This window comes from Hermetia illucens, chromosome 6, assembly GCF_905115235.1.
Source record: "Hermetia illucens chromosome 6, iHerIll2.2.curated.20191125, whole genome shotgun sequence".
NCBI classification, from domain to species: Eukaryota; Metazoa; Arthropoda; class Insecta; order Diptera; family Stratiomyidae; genus Hermetia; species Hermetia illucens.
The window spans coordinates 53,504,835-53,523,455 of NC_051854.1; the positions used below are offsets into that span (position 1 = coordinate 53,504,835).

Sequence of the window (18,621 nt, forward strand, 5' to 3'; positions counted from 1 at the left end):
TGGACTGACACCACTTAACTTGAAGGATAGATCTTTCAATCCTCTGAGTGGGGTGAAGTTTGACCAACAGCGGATTGATGAATGGAAGTCGAAGGCAATGCACAGCAAACACCTGAATTGTCTTTGGCAGCCATTTGTGGATTTGCATTTGTCGAACAGATGGCTGTGTGCTGGGGGGCTCTTTGTTGAGACAGAGGGGTTCATGTGTGCCATTCAGAAAGGCGTGGTCGCCACCCGAGCTTATAAAAAGCTCATCATGAAAGAAGGCGTGGAGAACGACCAGTGCAGAATGTGTGGATCGGTGTTAGAGACGTTGGACCATCTCATTTCTGGCTGTATTTTTATGGCACCGGTGCAATACATCACTAGGCATAATGCTGTATATAAGGTTATCCATCAAAACCTTGCATACAAGCATGGGCTGATCACGGGAACATGTCCGGTTTACTGATATGAGCCGCAAGCAGTGCTTGATAGTTTTGCTTACAGCATGTATTGGGACCGGCAAGTTCTGGCAAGTTCGTCATACCGCACATAACAAGCCTGACGTATTGTTAGTTGACAAGATGGGTCGCTACCCGTATATAATTGATCTTGCTATCTCGCTCGAATGTTGACTTCCAAGTGCTAAATTTTTTCTGGTATATTTGCGTAGACATTCGATTTTACATATTCCCAAAGAAAATAATCAAAAGGAGTCAAATCAAAGAAACGAATTGGCCAACTAATAGGCAAATGCGGCCATTCTATTTATTGACATAACCTCACATGTGCTTCATCATTGCACAAGATTTTCAAATAAAATTGTGGGTCATTTCACATTTACAAAATGTACAGCGCAAACGATGATCAGGATTACCATAATTCTGCTCGGTTGCTGTTAGGTTCCACTAAAGCCAGCGCAGGAGAGAGAAAATCTGGGCGCGAAGTGAACAGTATTGTAAGACCTCTTTAATAACAGCAATTATTAGCGCGAGAATCCCATTGGATCTGGGCCGTGGTTATTAGAGTATTAGAACACTTAATTCAAGACCGTAAACGATACACAACAGGACTGCAATACTCTGCAGGCATCTTTACTTTCTTCGTTGAAATTTCTACTTCCTGCTCTCGACAAAATTCTAGGCCGGTGGGAATTTTTGCTTCTTAGTCAGATCTGAATGACTAGACTGACTAGAGTTCATGATGAGGACGACTTTATTTAGGAGAATATTATAACAATGACAGTACTCACTTGTTGTTGATGTTGATTTCTTGGCGAACGACGATGTTCCCATATTGCTGGCGGTGATTGGCTTGGCATCCGAGATATGCGCCTACGCTTTCGTGAAGGACTGTCCGACTTGATACCATTTTCTGGGCAGTACGGCGGACTGGGGGTTTGATGGTTAACGTGGTTATTGTTATTGTTCATCATGTTATTATGATGATACTGTGGGCTTATTCTATCGCGATTTGGATTTGATGGGCGCTGCAAATCTACCAAACCCGGACGGGTTTCTATGTGAAGCTCTGCATTCCTCGAGGAGGGTCCTTCATAATGTTGCTGTGATGAAAAGAAAGACCAAACCATTATTATAAAATTTCGCTCTATAAATATAAAACACGGACCATGAAATATAAACCATGAAAAAAATGTCTACATACCATATGTCTATCAATCAAACTCGTACTTGGCGTATGTGTCCGGACTCCGCTCATACGTCGATCCGCGTGGCTCGGGCCAGGCGCTCTAAGAATTTGTTGAGATCTTTGATTATTATTTCCAACAAGTATATCATCGGTACCAAAACTAATAGGAGATTTAGGATATTGGGACTCTTTGGGACAACTGCCATTATTACTGTTTTGTACATCGCTGCAAATGCAAGTTTAGTTCAAACAAAAAGAAAATGCAAGAAATAGCTGTGATAGATAGAAATGGATGATAGTTTACAAGTTTTTCTTTCTTGGTTTTTGCTTTTTGGCAAATCGAAATTAAATTTTCTAATGCAACCGAAAATTAAGTTTGTTAATTAGTAAATATATTTCAATGGAGATATAAAAATCAATACCCATATGTGTTTGTGAGCGAGAGATAGAGACAAAAAATATGTTTTTCATTGACAATTGGATCAGAATCTTTCACTTGTAAGATTTGCTTATAGCTTTAGTTAAATTAAGCGGAAAATTCGTTATATTATTGAAAAGTGAGTTAGAGACATAAGCGCATGACAGACCTTCACAAGCCGACTTGGTATATTTCGAGCACCCTGTAATGACGAAGATTAGCTGTGGGCTTTGTGGAATATGCTTTTGTTGGCGACTAATAGCCCCAAACACGTTGCACTTTCCATTCCGACTCCCTGCCGAGGGGTAATTGAACAAGCAGAGCTCTGCCAGTTCTACACCTGCTAGTAAATGGATCACAAGAGTGTGTCCTGGTTAGCTTCACAGATGTTACTCTCCTTCTTCGAAGTAATCTATCTATCGGCAAATTTAGGAATCAAATCAAATTGCTTCCTCCAATTATATATTATACCAGCTGAATTCGACATATGATCTGCCTAGATATATTTAAAAAACTGCGGATTTTCTTCCACATGATAAACTTGCCCTTGTACTTGGTCCTTATGTACTCAAGGAGGGCGATCAGGCCGAGTCTGCAATGGGCCTCATCTGAAGTGGCTCTTTCCACGAAGCTTACCGGAGGTTATCCGATATCATCGGAACCGAGGTGGTCGTCTGAAGTATATGCTGCAGATGAATTCGTGGGGGATATGCTCCTGGCTCGATTATTTGCGGTTGGCCTCTTGTGGGGAGTTGCAAGGTGGCTGTGCCCATATCGCGAGCTGAGTTTCTTGCGGGCTCTAGTATGGAGTTACGCTGTAGAATTCGGGTGCACTAAGTATAAACCAGTACCACTGAATCAATCTTGTCGAAACTGTGATTATGGTATCCAAATCAATCTGTATCTGAAGAGGACCGTGGGATTATGCCTGCAAGACAGGCATTTGCATTAAACTCTTGGGTGGGTGTGGATGTATTTTGTAATATTCGTCGCTCCAAGCGATACCCTTTCAAAGCATGGCCTTTCCATTTTCCCGATGTTTCAGCAGTTTTTGAAGTAAAAGCTCTTATCCGGTCATATTTTTGGCGTAGATCTTATTCTTCTCATGTTTCAACGGCCCCAAAAGTAGAGGCTCTGATTCGACCTATTTTCAGCTGCGAGTCTCGTTCAGGTATCTCAGCAGCTCCACTGGCTGGCAGCTGCCCTGCAACTTCCTGCAGGTTACTATCGAGATATTTTTCCATTCTTCCTGGGCGGAGTTCCAAAAATAGTTTTTATCCCCAGAAATTTGACAAAAAAACTTGCTTTTTAAAACACCCAACAAGGTCCGGTGATTGAGCGGGTCACTCAACCATTTGTATCCTTTAATACCTACGCAAATCTTCTAATATTTAAGCCAATTTCTCACCAACTTAGTTTTGTGTCAAACAATAAAAAAAATTAATAAAATCCATTCACTGTCTGTCTGTCAAACGCAGTTTTCCGCAAAACGACTAAACCGATCCGGACGAAATTTGGTGGGTAGATGGGAACTGGAGTTTAAAGGGGGCTCCCCATTCAAACAAAGGGAGAATTTAAAAAAAATTGCCAAATATAGAGATGCTGCCGGGAAAAATTCTAGACGAGCGAAAAGTAGACAATCTACGGAACCGGAAGAAGATAAAAACGCACTTTCTCAAGTCGATAAGGGCAATATTTATGGTAGAAAAAGAAGATGAGGCAGACTCTGCCTGAGATGGAGCGATGGCGTAAGTCTGGACGCCAGACAGCTTTTAGGGATATCGAATTGGTGAACCTCGGCGCAAAACCGCGATGTCTGGAGTTCCTTATCAAGGCAGGCCTATACCGGATATCGGCTGTTGCGTCGTTGATGATGAGTATTATGGTTTGAAAGAAAACCAGGTTTGAAACACTTACGAGTGTTTGGTGCGAAGGTGTTTGTCCTGGAAAAGAGACCAGGTCGTCGAAAACTGGACGAAAAATCAAAAGAAGGAAGACTTGTGGGATATAGCGAAACAGCCAAGGCCTACAGGGTCAGATTAAACGACACAGGAAAGATTTTCGTTACAAGAGATGTTTCAATAAATGAAGAGTACACCATGAAAAGTCATGGATCTACACAGATGTTCAATATACCCACCCAACAGAGGACGAAATGAGACAAGATGTTCAAGAAGAACGTCAAGAGGATCGACAGCCAAACGAACAAAATTAAAACAATCCAGTAAAAAGTGGTACGAGCGACTAAGCGCAGTATCCAGAAAATTGGGATTAAAACCCACAATATCAGACCCGTGTTTATTCCAACGTCGACAGGGAGGAGGAATTTTATTGTTGGCAGTCTACATAGATGATTTATTAGTAACTTCGAACAACGAAAAATTGATCGAGTATCTGAAGAAGGGACTAAAACGAGAGTTCCAGATAAAGGATTTGGGTGGGGCGAAATATTGCCTTGGGATTGAAATCAAGCAAGAGAACGGACGTATGAGCTTGAATCAAAGGAAATATGTCGAAGAACGTCTGAAAAGATTCGGCATGGCCACATGCATACCGCAGAATACACCAAGTCCAATATCAAGGTTGAAAGCAGTCACAGACCTGACGAAACCGTCGAAGAATCCACACTACCGAGAGCTAGTGGGATCACTAGCCGTAGCAACGAGACCGGATATCGCGCACAGTGTAAGCGTGGTGAGCCAGTTCAACGAGGGTCCAAAAGAGGAACATTGGGGCGCGGCAAAGAGAATGCTCAGATATCTAAAAGGAACACCGGATCTGGCATTTATTTACGAAGGACCAGTGAATTAATTAGTGGGATATGCCGATGCAGACTGGGGAAATGATCTCACAGATTCGAAGTCGTACACAGGATACGCATTCACACTGGGAGGAACCTCGATCAGCTGGAAGTCCAGGAAACAGAGAATTGTAGCGCTATCAACGACAAGGCGCGAACTGAGGCGACGAAGGAGTCGAAGTACCTGAGAGGTCTCCTCAACGAATTGGAATTCCCAGGATTATCAGATGGGATGATTTATTGCGATAATCAAGACGCAATAAAATTATCGACGGGGCCTGGATTTTATGATCGAACACTCGACTGCTCCTATTTTTTTGTCATTCTTCAACAGATTCGCACCTTGTTAGCTGCCATCAAAATGTGCTAGACACCCCGGTAGTATACGTTTTATCATAGAGATGCCGATCTTCGTTTGTTAGGATGTGTATGGGGCGTATCCCCCGCATTTCGCTTCTCCTAATGTTGTTTGGTAAGCATGACATGTTCAAGTTTGGCCTATTTTTCAGCTCAGTTGCCTATACTGCGTCCAGTTCGACAGTATTTTGCGAATCAGTACAGCGATGAAAGACGCTTTAGTTTATGCACACTCAATGTGTTTCTTGAAGCTTAGTTTCTTGTCAATCACTACTCCCATGCATTTAAGCGCTGTTTCTTTTATGTTTTTTTGGGAGTAGGGTAGGTTAATGTGTTTACGCACAGAGTGTTGAACTTCCGCAACAGTACCCCGTCCGACATCCAACTAAACACTTCCCTGTTAACAGAGAACTAGCATGGAATTGTTTGACACGTTACTTCGGGCTAGCCCTTCTGCTCTCCCGGCTTTTGGAACCTTCAGCGACTTTCTGTGTAGTGTAGTCTCTCTAACCCCTCATTACCTGTGAGGTCAATCAGTTCTTCCCAAACGTAGAGATAAAATTGCAAGAATATTTAGTAAAAATCGACAATAAAATTTTCGGCAGTTTTGTGATATGTTGCCCAATGATATCTTTTCTTTTGCCTGAGTACCTTTTTGGAGCTTCTGCACAGGCGGTTATATTCATTTTTAAGGTTTTGTGTAAACACAAAACCTTATTAAAATCTGTTTACTGTCTATTTGGCTGTCTGTCTGTCCGTCACACGCATTTTTCTCGGAGACGGTTACAGCGATTGACACTAAATTTGGTAGAAAGGTGGGAACTGTGAACGCTCACGCATACAGTGAGTTACATCCTTTTACGTCGAATTTAAGGGGGGGGGGGGTGTCCCCATACATCCAAATGGGGGGTGTACATTTTTTTTCATCAAATATACTCATGTGGGGTATCAAATTAAAGGTCTCGGCTAGTATTTTTCGAAGCCGGTCTTAGTTTTGACATTTGTTGGAAAAGTGATCATTCCTTTAAGGGGGCCATTTTGAGAAACTACCAAACCGAAAAATCTGGCTCCGAAATACCTTCCATACTGATATCTGTACAAATGAAGTTAATAATATTACTATAATTTTTAGTAATTGGCTGCGAACCCCCCTTAAGTTCATGCTAACACCATGAATGATATAGGGTATAACATAGAGCATGATCTCACCAAGTTTGGTGGAAATCGCACTATTACTAACGAAGATATTCTCACATAATATATGCATATATTAGGTGCTACGTACTAAGAAATACACAAAACCTTTCGTACCTGAAGCGTCCAGCTTCCGGTTTCCCGATTTGTTCTTGGCTCTAAGTAGCTTTATTTGAATTTATTCTCTACAAATAGATTTTGATTGTCTAGTATTCTTGTTTCTTCTTCTGGATTTGATTCTTCCTCCTCGATCGTTTATAGTACTGGGCTGGTCGGTTTTGAAGCCTAGCTTAGCTCTCATCGTTAACACACATCAAATTGTAACTCTGTTTAGCTATATATGATAGATCACTTGCCATTCTGGCTTATAAACATCTTTTTAGAAATATTTACTTTATGAACTCCGAGAAAAATACTACTAAAAATTGAAAATCTAAATGGAAGCATGTGATTGCATCTACTCGAAGTATGTTTGATCTACATGGAACTTTATGACTTCTAGTCATCATAGCCAAGCAATTCCAACAAACCGATCCGACTAATATTAAAATCTAAGAAATTAAATTGACCTGGTTAGGCACAGCCCTCTCAGTAAAATCTAAAATCGGCCTGATCCAATTGAAATGATAAAACATACATTAGATGCAAGAGTGGCTAGACATACACAAAACACTAGGAGATAAAATCGCTTGAACACTTTCTTTTAGTTGAAAAATGAAAACTAATAAATGCGTGTACATAAAGTGTGTGTGTGTGGTCACCAACTCGTTTGATTTTTTTTTATCGCAAACAATTACATTAGAAGTCTATTTACACTAATACACTTTACCATTAGGCGATACATTTGAATATATACGGACAACAAGATATCATAAAACATTGACATTATTAGATTAGTTTATAATATATTCATACTAGAAAGAAAAACATACACCATCAAAACCCAAAGTTCGACAAGATAAAAAGAAATATCTTTCTTCGGAAATTCATTAAAAAAGATCTTACCCAAGTTGATAGCATGGTTCAACCATATCCTTGTACCATTGTCCATGATTACTGCGCTGAGGATGCGGCGAGAATTGCATACGATGACGACTCCTCTGAGGTGGATTGCGCGAAAATGATCTTCTCGAAGACCCTGCGTGATTAGGGATAGACATGGTGACGGGACTATTCAATCCGTAGTGTTTTAAGTTTTGTAGTTCCTTCTTTTCCGGATAACAATTTTGTTTAATTAACGTGACACTGCTTCTCTGCTATTTAAGAAGTCCTTTGTGATTTCGGCTCATGGAAACAATTTACATTCCAAAGACAATTCGGCCGGAATTCAGAAGATGTAATTTTGTGCGTTGAAACAAGATGCTGCAACTTAGCGATGTTTATCTCAATCTTGAACTGGAATAGAATTTGCAAAGTTTGACGATGAAAAAATATGAATTTACTTAAAATCGTTTTGGGAGCTCAAATGAATTCCTTTCTTAATGCAACTGAAATCGTCAGGTGTGAAAAAAAAATGAATATTCAATGAGTCAGGGAAAACATTTGAGCTCCACTTTCCTGAAACACATGAACAAAGCATTACTGTCAAGTTAAGCAAGCACTTGTGATCACATTTTCACATTACGTATCATTCACACTTCAATTCGTACCAGTTGCTAATAAATTTGAGCCCAAAATGAGTCCGATGATATCAGGAAACTTGAGCTTAACCTTGAGAGATAAAAGCTCGAATCACAATGGGCATGCCACCTTCATTGTTAAAGGAATCCTGTGTATATTTTATTTTGAATATGATGATTAAGTCTGCTACAGGTTAGACACTTTAGATTCAAAGTCGAAAATAAAAAACAGTCGGCGCAAATGCTTCGAATTAATCTCTTATTATAATTCCTTTCATCGTTTTCAATAAACAGAAGCGCGCATAGCACTAAAGTGCTCATGTCAGCCTAGAAGGCTCCTCATGCTGTCGAGTGTTCAATTTAGATGACATGGGGGAGTTGGATCTATTTAGAAAAAAATCTTAAGAAATTCAAGACAGAACAGGCGACAAAAAGATTTTTCCTATAACAGAAGTCATTGTACGTATCAAAGTTGGGTAAAATTTTAATCATGATTGCGATTATAATCAGAAATGAGCGTGATTTTCTAGTTACATGATTGTAATCATAATCACAGGCCATGATTACGATGTAATCATGAAATCGTAATCATAATCATGGAATTGTGACGGCACATCGGAGGCTCGAAACTAGGCGCTAACATGAATTCGTCTCCACCGCTGCATTCAAAGGGCGCAGAATCAGCTGACGGTCTGACATCGGACTGGGGCGAAGGCAAATGTCAGAGAGGTGAGGTTTTTGGGGAACAGAGAGAAAAAAGAGAAAAAGTCAAATCACGTCCTTCGAAAATTTCGCAACATCACTACGGAAATGGAGGCCATGCGGAGATTATAGGCATCTGAATGCTCAGACAGTTCACGAGCGATATCCCATACCACTCATCCATGATTTCGCGCACTCATTAACGAATTGCCGTATTTTTACGACTTTGGATCTAGCCAAGGCGTACCATCAAATCCCTGCAGCTCCCGAAGACGGCTATAAGCACACCTTTCATACTCTTCAAGTTCACTAGGATGACTTTCGGCTTGTGCAACGCTGCGCAGACTTTCCAGAGGTTCATCCACTTTGTTTTACGAAACTTAAACTTTTGTTTCGTATACATGGATGATATTTTGGCCACTTCCGAATCTGAGCACTTAGACTTGCTTTAAACGTTGAAAAATGCAGGTTTTTACAGAAGCAGGTGAAATTTCTCGGCCAATTAGTTACCCCTGACAGTATCCAACCTGACCCAGACAAGGTTGAGGCGATTAAGAGCTTCCCACTAACAATCATGGTGAAGAATCTGCGAAGGTTCTTGGGCATGCTAAATTTCTGTCGTTGCTTCTTGGCCAGGATCGTTCATCATCAAGGGATCCTGAACGCCTACTTGTCTGGCCCGAAAACTAAAGACTCCCGCTAGGTTGCGTGGTATGCTGAGGCAGTCCATGCGTTTACGGCAGTCAAACAACAGCTTGTTGAGGCAACACGGCTAGCATTTCCTCAGCCAGATGCTCCCCTAGCTGTGTTCGTCGATGTCTCAGAGACTGCAGTAGGTGCCGCTCTAAAATAACTTTTTTTCAAAACAGCTCAATGCAACTACAGCGCCTACGATCGTTAACTACTCGCCGTGTATCTTGCTATAAAATACTTCCGTTTTCCCCTTGAGGGCAGGTCGTTCACGGACCACAAGCCCCTTATATTCGCGCTTAGACAAAAGTCCGACAAAGCGTTTCCTTGCCAACTTAGGCACTTGAGTTATATCAGCCAGTTTACTTCTGATATCCAACATGATCTGTCTGGTAAAGACATTGCAGACGCTGTCTCGAATTTCGGAGGTCACAGTCCCCGCCTTGGTCGATTATACGGAAATCGCCGAGACACAAAAAGACGACGCAGAGCTGATATAAATTCAAGGAGTTTCCTATTTTCGGCTCAAACTCTTACTTACTTTGCGAGACCTCAAATAACGTACCCAAGCCATTCATTTCAGCCGATTTTCGCAGGGAAGTATTCCACGCAATTCACGATCTGGCGCACACAGGCATCAGGACGACGAACCGGTTAGTCACCGAAAAATATTTCTGGTCGTCCATGAAAAAGGACGTAAATTCTTGGGCCAAACTGTGCATCACGTGCCAGAAGTACAAGATCAACAAGCACGTTCGAAAAGAAGTAGGTATGTTCTCTTGGTGAACCAAGCACTTTCACATCATCCATTTCGACATTATCAGCCTTTTGCGAGATTCGCATGGATTCAAGTATTGCCTCACGATCATTGACAGGTTTACACGGTGACCTGAAGCAATACCTCTGTCTGACATTACGGCGCAATCATGTGCCGAGACCCTCTGTCGAGAATGGATTCCGCGCTTTGTTGTTCCAGCCGTCATCATCACGGACCAGGGAATGCAATTCGAATCTACTCCTTTCGCGGAGTTAGGAAAGCTTCTTGGCTTTAAGCGACATAGGACTACTGCACACCATCCACAGTCCAATGGAATACTGGAATGTTGGCGTCGGACGCTGAAGGCCGCTCTAATGGCCCGCAACGATCGGTCGTGGTCGCGTCCTTGCCTTTCGTCCCCTTCCGTCTCCGTACACCCCAGCGAGAGGAGTTCGCGGCGAGCCCAGCGGAGACGATATACGGGGAGAATCTACGCCTCACCTCCGGTCCTGTTCTGGACATCAAAGCAGGACTAAACGACTCGGGAATGCTGCGTCTCCTTAGGGACGTGATTTCGAAGATGCAATGGACTCTAGAAACGCGACATTGGAGGTCAATACCCCAGGGGTCTCGAGACGTGTGACCAGGTACTCATCAGGGTGGACGCCCCTCGGAAGCCGCTGCAAACATCATACGAGGGTCCCTTTAAAGTTCTGGAACGAGGAGAGCATTCGTTCAAACTTGACGTCCGAGGTGAACCCAAGTGGGTGTCCTTGTCGAGGCTGAAGGCCTTCGTCGAGGCGGCGGCCGTTTCGAAAGAGCGCCCGCGAAACGAAGGATTCGCCCGGTTACCCCCATTGGCGGAATCACGTGGACGGTTGCTTCGCTGAACCCGCGCGGTTTCAGCTGGGGGCGGAGTGATGTGGCGGCACATCGGAGGCGCGAACCTAGGCGTCAACATGAATCCGCCTCCAGCGCTGGATTCAATGGCCGCAGAAGCAGCTGACGGTCTGACGTCGGACTGGGACGAAGAAAAATGTCAGAGAGGGGAACAGACAGAAAAAAGAGAAACAGGCAAGTCACGTCCGCCGAAGCTTATATAATTTTATAACTTTTTTAATTATTTTAATTCATGAATAAATGGTCCATTTGTTGTAAATGGAAGATGATAAAATTGTAATATATAATTTAATAAAAAATAACAACAGTGTTTCAATTCCGCGTGGCTAAAGAATCATACGCTATCACCGGAGTTACCATTACGATCAATGCTGCTTGTGAGTTGTGCAGTTGCTAACTGGTTTACAAATATTTTAATTAAGATTAAGTCAATGGATTAGATACAATGAGCAGAGTAACAATTGGTTTAGTTGTTAATTGAATCTAGGGGCGCATGCGTTCTAGAGTTACGCAAATTGAAAATTGAACTGCCTTTAAGGTTTTGTACTGACATAAGATAAATCCGTTTTGAAAACAACTGAGTTTCTGTTCGTCTATCAAAGACAGAAGTCTGACAGACGTCGACTGAAACCCACTATAGTGATACGATTTTGAGTTGATTAGAAAGAAGGATTTCTTTGCTGAAACGGCATCTTTCCTGGGATACTTTTATTTACTTTTTGGAGCATGTTTATGGTTAGTAAACATTTTTTATAAATGCTCACACACAAAAATATCTAAAATTTGCGTCTTAACGTCCAGGGTTGAACTAATGATGCTACCTGGCTTACCGGTACGCCGATGCTTACATTGACTACGGTTGTAGTTGCAGTACAAAAATATATTTATGCACTTTTTCACCACCATTTTGACTTGCTGTGACCACGCTCGTAGCTATGTAAATGCCTACAAACAACAAAGTGCAAACAACCCCTTACGGTATGCATATAGATGACCCAAAATGGGCATCAAGTCGATTGCTTTCAATTTCTGGGCATATACATCTAAACATATCTACCTGCTTGCGCGTAGCAAGCCGAAATTCTGAATTAGAATGCACAGAAGTATATCAATATTCTCAATTGATAAACATACATACATATATATATGGTGTAATTCGTAAGTGGCCATTGTCATGATGTACGGTTCGAACGAAAAAATTTGTCTGACATAAACACATTCATATGCCTGTCTGATGTCTGAGACAGACAACCATTTTTCTGTCGTGTTGTGCCGTTCACGAGTGGGTGTTAGCCTCAAATATGACAAATTAGATCATCCTAAAAATTTAAATAACATAGCAAAGGCATCCACCAAAATAATACTCCAAACCAATCGCAAAAGTGCGAATTTTTCATCTGTAGTAACTCGATTGTAAAGGTGTCTCCGCGCCACAATAAATAACCCCCCTAGCCTCAACTAAATCAAGAATCGACCCACCAACTGAATTTATTGCATCAATCAACGTCTCAAATCTAAAATTTACCGCAATGTTGTTCGTCCAGTCGCTCTCTATTGTTCTAAGTGTTGGCTGACTATAAAACACATTGAACGGTGTCTTGCGGTAATGGAAATGAAAATGTTGCGTTGGACTAGTGGCGTGACACGTTTTTAACACATCCATGGTCACGTAATTCGCGTTAACGAGTAAACGACCAAAAGGCCGACCAGAACATCGGTGGATACGCTGGATGGGTATTTGAAGACTTGCGAATGCATCCAGATAAGGCATTTAAAAGAACCAAATGAAGAAAACGAAGAACTGCATTTGTTGTATCACTTCCTTCTACTGTTATGAATATAATGAAATTGTAATCAGAATTATAAGTTACAAGAATGTTATGCAGAACACTGCCCACCCACCTCCCGCGAAATTTAACGCCTCTTATGTAATTACATATCCTATTCCCTCTAGTGGATAGGCTACTACAAAAACAGGTTGATCTTTTTATGAACAAATGTAATACCATGAAATTCCTAGTGAACAGAGATAAGTCTAGCGTTATTGCTTTTAGGAGAAATAATGGCAAACCAGTGCTTGATTATGCTGCTGCCTCCAGGCTCTTGAGGCCTAAATACTTTGGCAACAGAATAGCCATGATTGTGGCATCTCAGTTGAAAAGATGCTTAGGTTTAACTAAGTCTTCACCGCATCATGTGGCTCATGCCCCGGCGGGCATGAACACAGCTTAGAACCTAAGTCTTCCAGGAATACATGAGGACTGGCATGATCATTGTCTTGTAGAGTAACTTTGACCCTATGGTGAGACTTTTCGAGCGAAACAGTTTTTGTAAGCTGAAATAGGCTCTGTTAGCAGTCAACAACCGTGCGCGGATTTGATTCGATCGTCGTAGCTGTTATCGGTTGTCGATCCTAGATAGGGGAAATTATCATGGTCTCAAAGTTGTAGTCAGTGCGATTTGATGCTGATTTTTTGGTTCTTGGTGGAGGATGTGCTACCATATCATCGGAGTATAGATAGGCCCAGGGTGCATTATAGCAGCCAGATTTTTTGAAATAAGTTACTTTAATTCTCAATTCCCATGATCACTTTCTTACTTACCTTTCATTCTCCTATAATGGCTTCTAACTCTTAGCGTATTCATATAGATTTTTATGAATTGATTGAATATTGAAACAGTTTATATTTATGTTTGAACATTCATCAATTGCATTAATAGAAATTCGACGTCGATGCCCACAGCAGGCATTGCCCTAGGTTCAATTCCTAGTCTGGATCTTGAGTTTGATTACAACTATTGACTATTCACTTGCAGAAAATTAAATGAAATTCATTTGGATGCGACGAAGACGAAGGAAATTAACTAAGTCAGTCAAGAGTCCTTGAAGAGTATAGTTGTTATAGTTATTTTTTCCCCAAATTTTTACTTTCAATGAAACTGTGCTTCAGTTCCGTTATCATCACCTTAATACTATGCACGTGATAAGCTTACAACAGCGGAGACAAGCACGACCACACATCCATAACAACCTGGATCCGGACCAACGAAATCAAGAGGCTAACACTCTACACACTCAACCATCCCGCCGTCATATTCTACCCAAAAATGCCGTTGTTGGTTTTTCACTTGTCATCTCGATTTTTTGTTCAGAAAAGTTGACAGTTGAAAAATATTTAACCGGCAGTTTCATTCAATAACACGGGTAACTCTTCGAGAGCTACTGTAGGTAGATAGCACCACCTGACACTGAAATAATTAAGTGATCGAATAATTTTTTATTCCATTCCAACCATTCTTAATCAGATCTTAGGTCTTAAGATTTAGGATTTCCAATATATTTTTAATCAAATTGATACACCAGAAAGGAAAGAATCACTGATGTCGAGCAATACTCATTGATGTGTCTTAGAGGATTATTCGTGGCAATTTATGACAGTCGCCTCTTTATTGTACGAACTGGAGGATGATTTTGTAAGATCGAAGCATATAAAGGTGACGTATTAAGGAGGACAAACAGAGAAAAAGCTTTCAGGACTACCTACCCTAAGCGTACGTAGCTTGTAATTTATATGCATTTAGCAAGTCACCATACTGACTTTAGTGTGATATTGACTTTCAGTATTATGGGTTGCAGTTAATTTACACGAAAAAGAAAAATTTGAGCTATCGTAACTTTATCACTAATAGTTCAATTTTCACCAAGCTTGGGGTGATCATGCTCCATACTATAAAAATGCTAATTTTGCGTCTCTAGGAGAAAATTAGCTTTATTTACTTATTTACTTTATTTGAGCAAATATCGGTATGAAGGACATTTTAAGGTTTGAACACTGTATGATAAGAGCTTCATGATTTTTTCTGTTGAGTAGTTTCTGAGAATCGAAGAAATGACCACATTACAGCTTCCGAATTCCCCGCCTTTCCAGCAACTGTCAAAATTAAGTCGCACTTTGGAAAGAATTAATCGAAACCTGTCTCCACATGACTACATTCGGTGAAAAAAATCACAACCCCTTTTTGCGTGTGTAGGGACCTTCAACCCGCCCCCACCCCTCCCTCTTCTAAGCTCAATGTAGAACAATGCAACTGCATGCGTGGACGTTCACAGTTCCCAACTCCCCACCACACTTTATGTCAATTAGTCCAATTTTTTCTGAGAAAAGTGTGTGTCAGACAGACATACAAACACAAATAAACGAATGGAGAGCGATTTTGACAAATCAACTCCGACAGGTTAGTCTACCATGTAGGAGGAAAATCTTTGATGTGCTAAGGAATATAAGCAATAAAGTACTGTTAAGGAATCAAATGAGCTCTTCCTTTTTTATTACATTAGATAACGCCACTTTAAAACAATCTGGATGTCACAGGATTCTAAAAATAGTTAGTGCTCGTTCGATTTTTGATTAAATTTAAATAAGAAATGTTTTTAGACTTTTCAACATTTTCTGATTGGATCTTTCAATATTATGTCAAAATTTGAGATGACTCGGAGGAAAACTAAGGAAGATGCAGCGGTTCAAGCAACCACGTCTCATACATGGCTTACCGCGAAGTTTTGGTTCGAATGGCAAACGGCTGCAGCTGCTAATGCATTGAATTCGTTCAAAAACACGTTTAGAGCTCCTATCAAGGATTGCTTTGATTTTAGACATGATGGATGATAGCAACATCCTTTATGGACCTAGGATCGATAATTCAGTATTAGCTATGCCGATAAAACTTTAAATTTTTTAGGGTTCAAAATTTCAAAGCATTTTGTCCACAACTCACGTTTTCAAAGTCGGTGCCCCTCATAACTCCAAAATCACTCGAACCTTTTTCAAGTTTTGAACACTATTTCTGAACATAATTTACGGAGAGCTTTCCTGAAATTTGTTAATTTCAGAAAAGCTCTCCGTAAATTATGTTGTTTTTTATTTTGCAATAATAAATCACGTAATTCGTACCCATAAAGTAAAAAATTGAAATTTTGAAAACCCTCCCACCGTTACCTGGAGAAAGCGATCATCTAATGAAAGAACTTTGATTTTTTATTTCAGATGTGAGTTATGAGAGACACCGCAATTCTACTTATTTCAGAGGCGCTTCCGAATAATTGCTGCCATTGCCTTATTTTTTAATTAGATGCGCTGATTAGAAGATGGAATTGGCAGTGGATAAGTCACACTTTAAGAAAGGGCGTGGAGCGCATTAGAGAAGTGTAGGCTTCTCGACAAAATCTGGAGAGAGATAAAACGCACTTTGTGGAATGAGAACGATGGCGTGTAGGCTTAGGCTATGTATATTCACTACAGCCTCTGCTTTCTGATCAATACGTTCACGGGTTTCTCGCCCACTCATCGATGTGATCCTTTGCTCGAAATTATCTCTGGTCGGCGAAACGTAAAGGTACAACGAAAGGATGAAGACCCCTTTCTTAGGCAAAAAAAAAAAGAAACCAAATTTAGTTCTATTTATGCGAGGAGTGACATCCGAGTTCACTATCATGCGCAGGAATAACATAAATTCCACATCATCATCATCATGGAAAGAGAAGAAATTGCGATGACCCATCAAATTGAGGGCATTCGTTTCGCTCGTATTAGTCATCAGTCTGATTCTCCTTGCCTTCTTAAAATTCAGATTCACTACTATGAAAAGCAAGTAAATGTTACCATCGTCGAAGGAAGAGTTCGTGGTCCACTGAAGCCCTACGGGCAATTCAATCTATGCAGCAATCAGAGTGTTACCAAAGCCAGTCGAAATAGCACCGATGGCAGGATGTAACCCTGTTGGAATCCACTCTTTGACTTCAAGTTCCTCCAAGTTTTTATCCTAATGCAGCATTTTATCTTGGATTATTAGAAGGACCATTTGAAGCGTGGTCGTGAGCAGCAATTAAACGAGATATATTTTAAAGAGTAAATGCCATAGATTTTTCGTTTCAATCCTAATAAAATTTTTGCCCTTTATATCAAAATTGTTTTGTCACTCCGTCGGTGTTCATTCAAGGAAGCTTTCTGTTTTTCGTTGAGAGACAACCAATGCACAGCGCCCTACACACTGCTGTATACAGATGGAGGTTTTCTAGCATTTCACAATCACGTCGGTATCGAGCAAGTTACTCAAAAATGTAATTCTCACTTCTTGTAGGACGGTTTTCGACTTAGTGGAAATGAAAGTTTTTTTTTTGACCACTGATATCAGTGATATACAATGGAGTGTCAGCGAATATGAACACCACTGATTTCAATGCAACTATGAAATTAAGTTTATGTAGTTTTATATGTATATTTTTTGATATACATCAGCTTCTTATTGTGTCCACTTCTGGACCCCTTACTGGTACTAGAAGAAGTACCGTTTCATTTTGCTTTACGCTGAAAAGCGGATAGAAATTAAATCAGTAAACCTGATATTTCAATACTCAAAAAGAAAGCCATTCTTGCTTTCATTCTTGGCATAATTGCCTAAAAGATTGCCCAATTAGAAGGGGTAAGTGTAAGTACAGTATTTAAATATGTTAAAAATACCCATGGAGGAAACAGCAACCAATCAAGTCTACGGTTGATCAGAGAGCGCAAAGGCAAAATTGCACAGCGAATAGACCGGATTGCGGTTCGAAAATTCTTGGAGTACCGCAAAGCAAATTCAAAAACATTTGGAGACTAGTGGGGTCCTTTTTCCATTCGAACATTGACTTATCCATGTGCTGAAAATGGTCTAAAATCATATCGTCCCATAAAAATGCCAAAATTCGTTAGCAGTTTGTTTCCGTTCGACGACGATCAGGAGAAAATTACCACGATTTCTGCATTTAAGTAACTGTTAAATCCCCTCCCTCCTTCAGTGATGGTTTTGGACGCGGTAGTAAAGTCCTGGACCCTTTCAGTTTGTGGAAGGCAGCAAACACCAGCAGCAATATTTAAAAGCCTTAAGCAATGATCTTCTCTGATTTAAATAACGAATGGAAGTAATTGGAGATACTACTATCTTTATGTAAGGCAATGGCAGAGTACCATGCCGCGAAATCTGTTAAGGGGGGTTTGCCAAGTTGAAACATCGCCGCTCTTCCTTGGTCGTCCAAGTCTCCTAATATCAACTCAATTGAAAATGGTTGAAGTGTTTTAAAACAAACGGTTTATGAGAGTCAAAACCCTACGTAGAAAGTTTTAACACGAAATATTCGTGAAGTATGCCTGGATAATCCATTTATCTGGTAATGCCTTGAATCTTGTGTTCAAGGTGTGCCGTCCAGAATTGAAAACATAATTTGAAACAAAGGTGGATTGGACAAAATATTAATAACTTTTAGATAAAAATGACTATATTCTATTTAAAAGCGCCCCTTTCCTTTTTGAAGCATAATGTATTTTATTTCACAGTTCGAAATCAAAATTTAGCTTTCAATATTTTTTAATAATCCTAGTTTTCGAACTGTGGTTAAGTTCGCACGTTAAAATGCCGTTTACATTTTTTCATTAAGATGACCACCACTCCCTCTATCGTGGCAGCAGCGAACCAGCTTTTTGGAGATGGGTGTATAAGTTATTCTGTATTTCAATAA

General features: G+C 40.5%; 1 protein-coding gene across 3 annotated transcripts in view; it reads right to left on the reverse strand.

Moving 5' to 3' along the window:
• Nucleotides 1-18,621, reverse strand: part of LOC119659854 (RING finger protein 44) — a 124,127-nt gene that overhangs the window by 15,433 nt on the left and 90,073 nt on the right. For 2 of the 3 annotated variants that reach the window (XM_038068156.1, XM_038068157.1), the window contains exons 2-4: nucleotides 7,407-7,796; nucleotides 1,648-1,858; nucleotides 1,235-1,546 (exon numbers count right to left, since the gene is read on the reverse strand). In XM_038068156.1, coding sequence (XP_037924084.1) covers nucleotides 1,235-1,546; nucleotides 1,648-1,858; nucleotides 7,407-7,561 — 678 coding nt within the window. In that variant the 5' untranslated portion in view covers nucleotides 7,562-7,796. The remainder of the gene's footprint in view (nucleotides 1-1,234; nucleotides 1,547-1,647; nucleotides 1,859-7,406; nucleotides 7,797-18,621) is intronic. The other variant, XM_038068158.1, reaches the window with a different exon arrangement.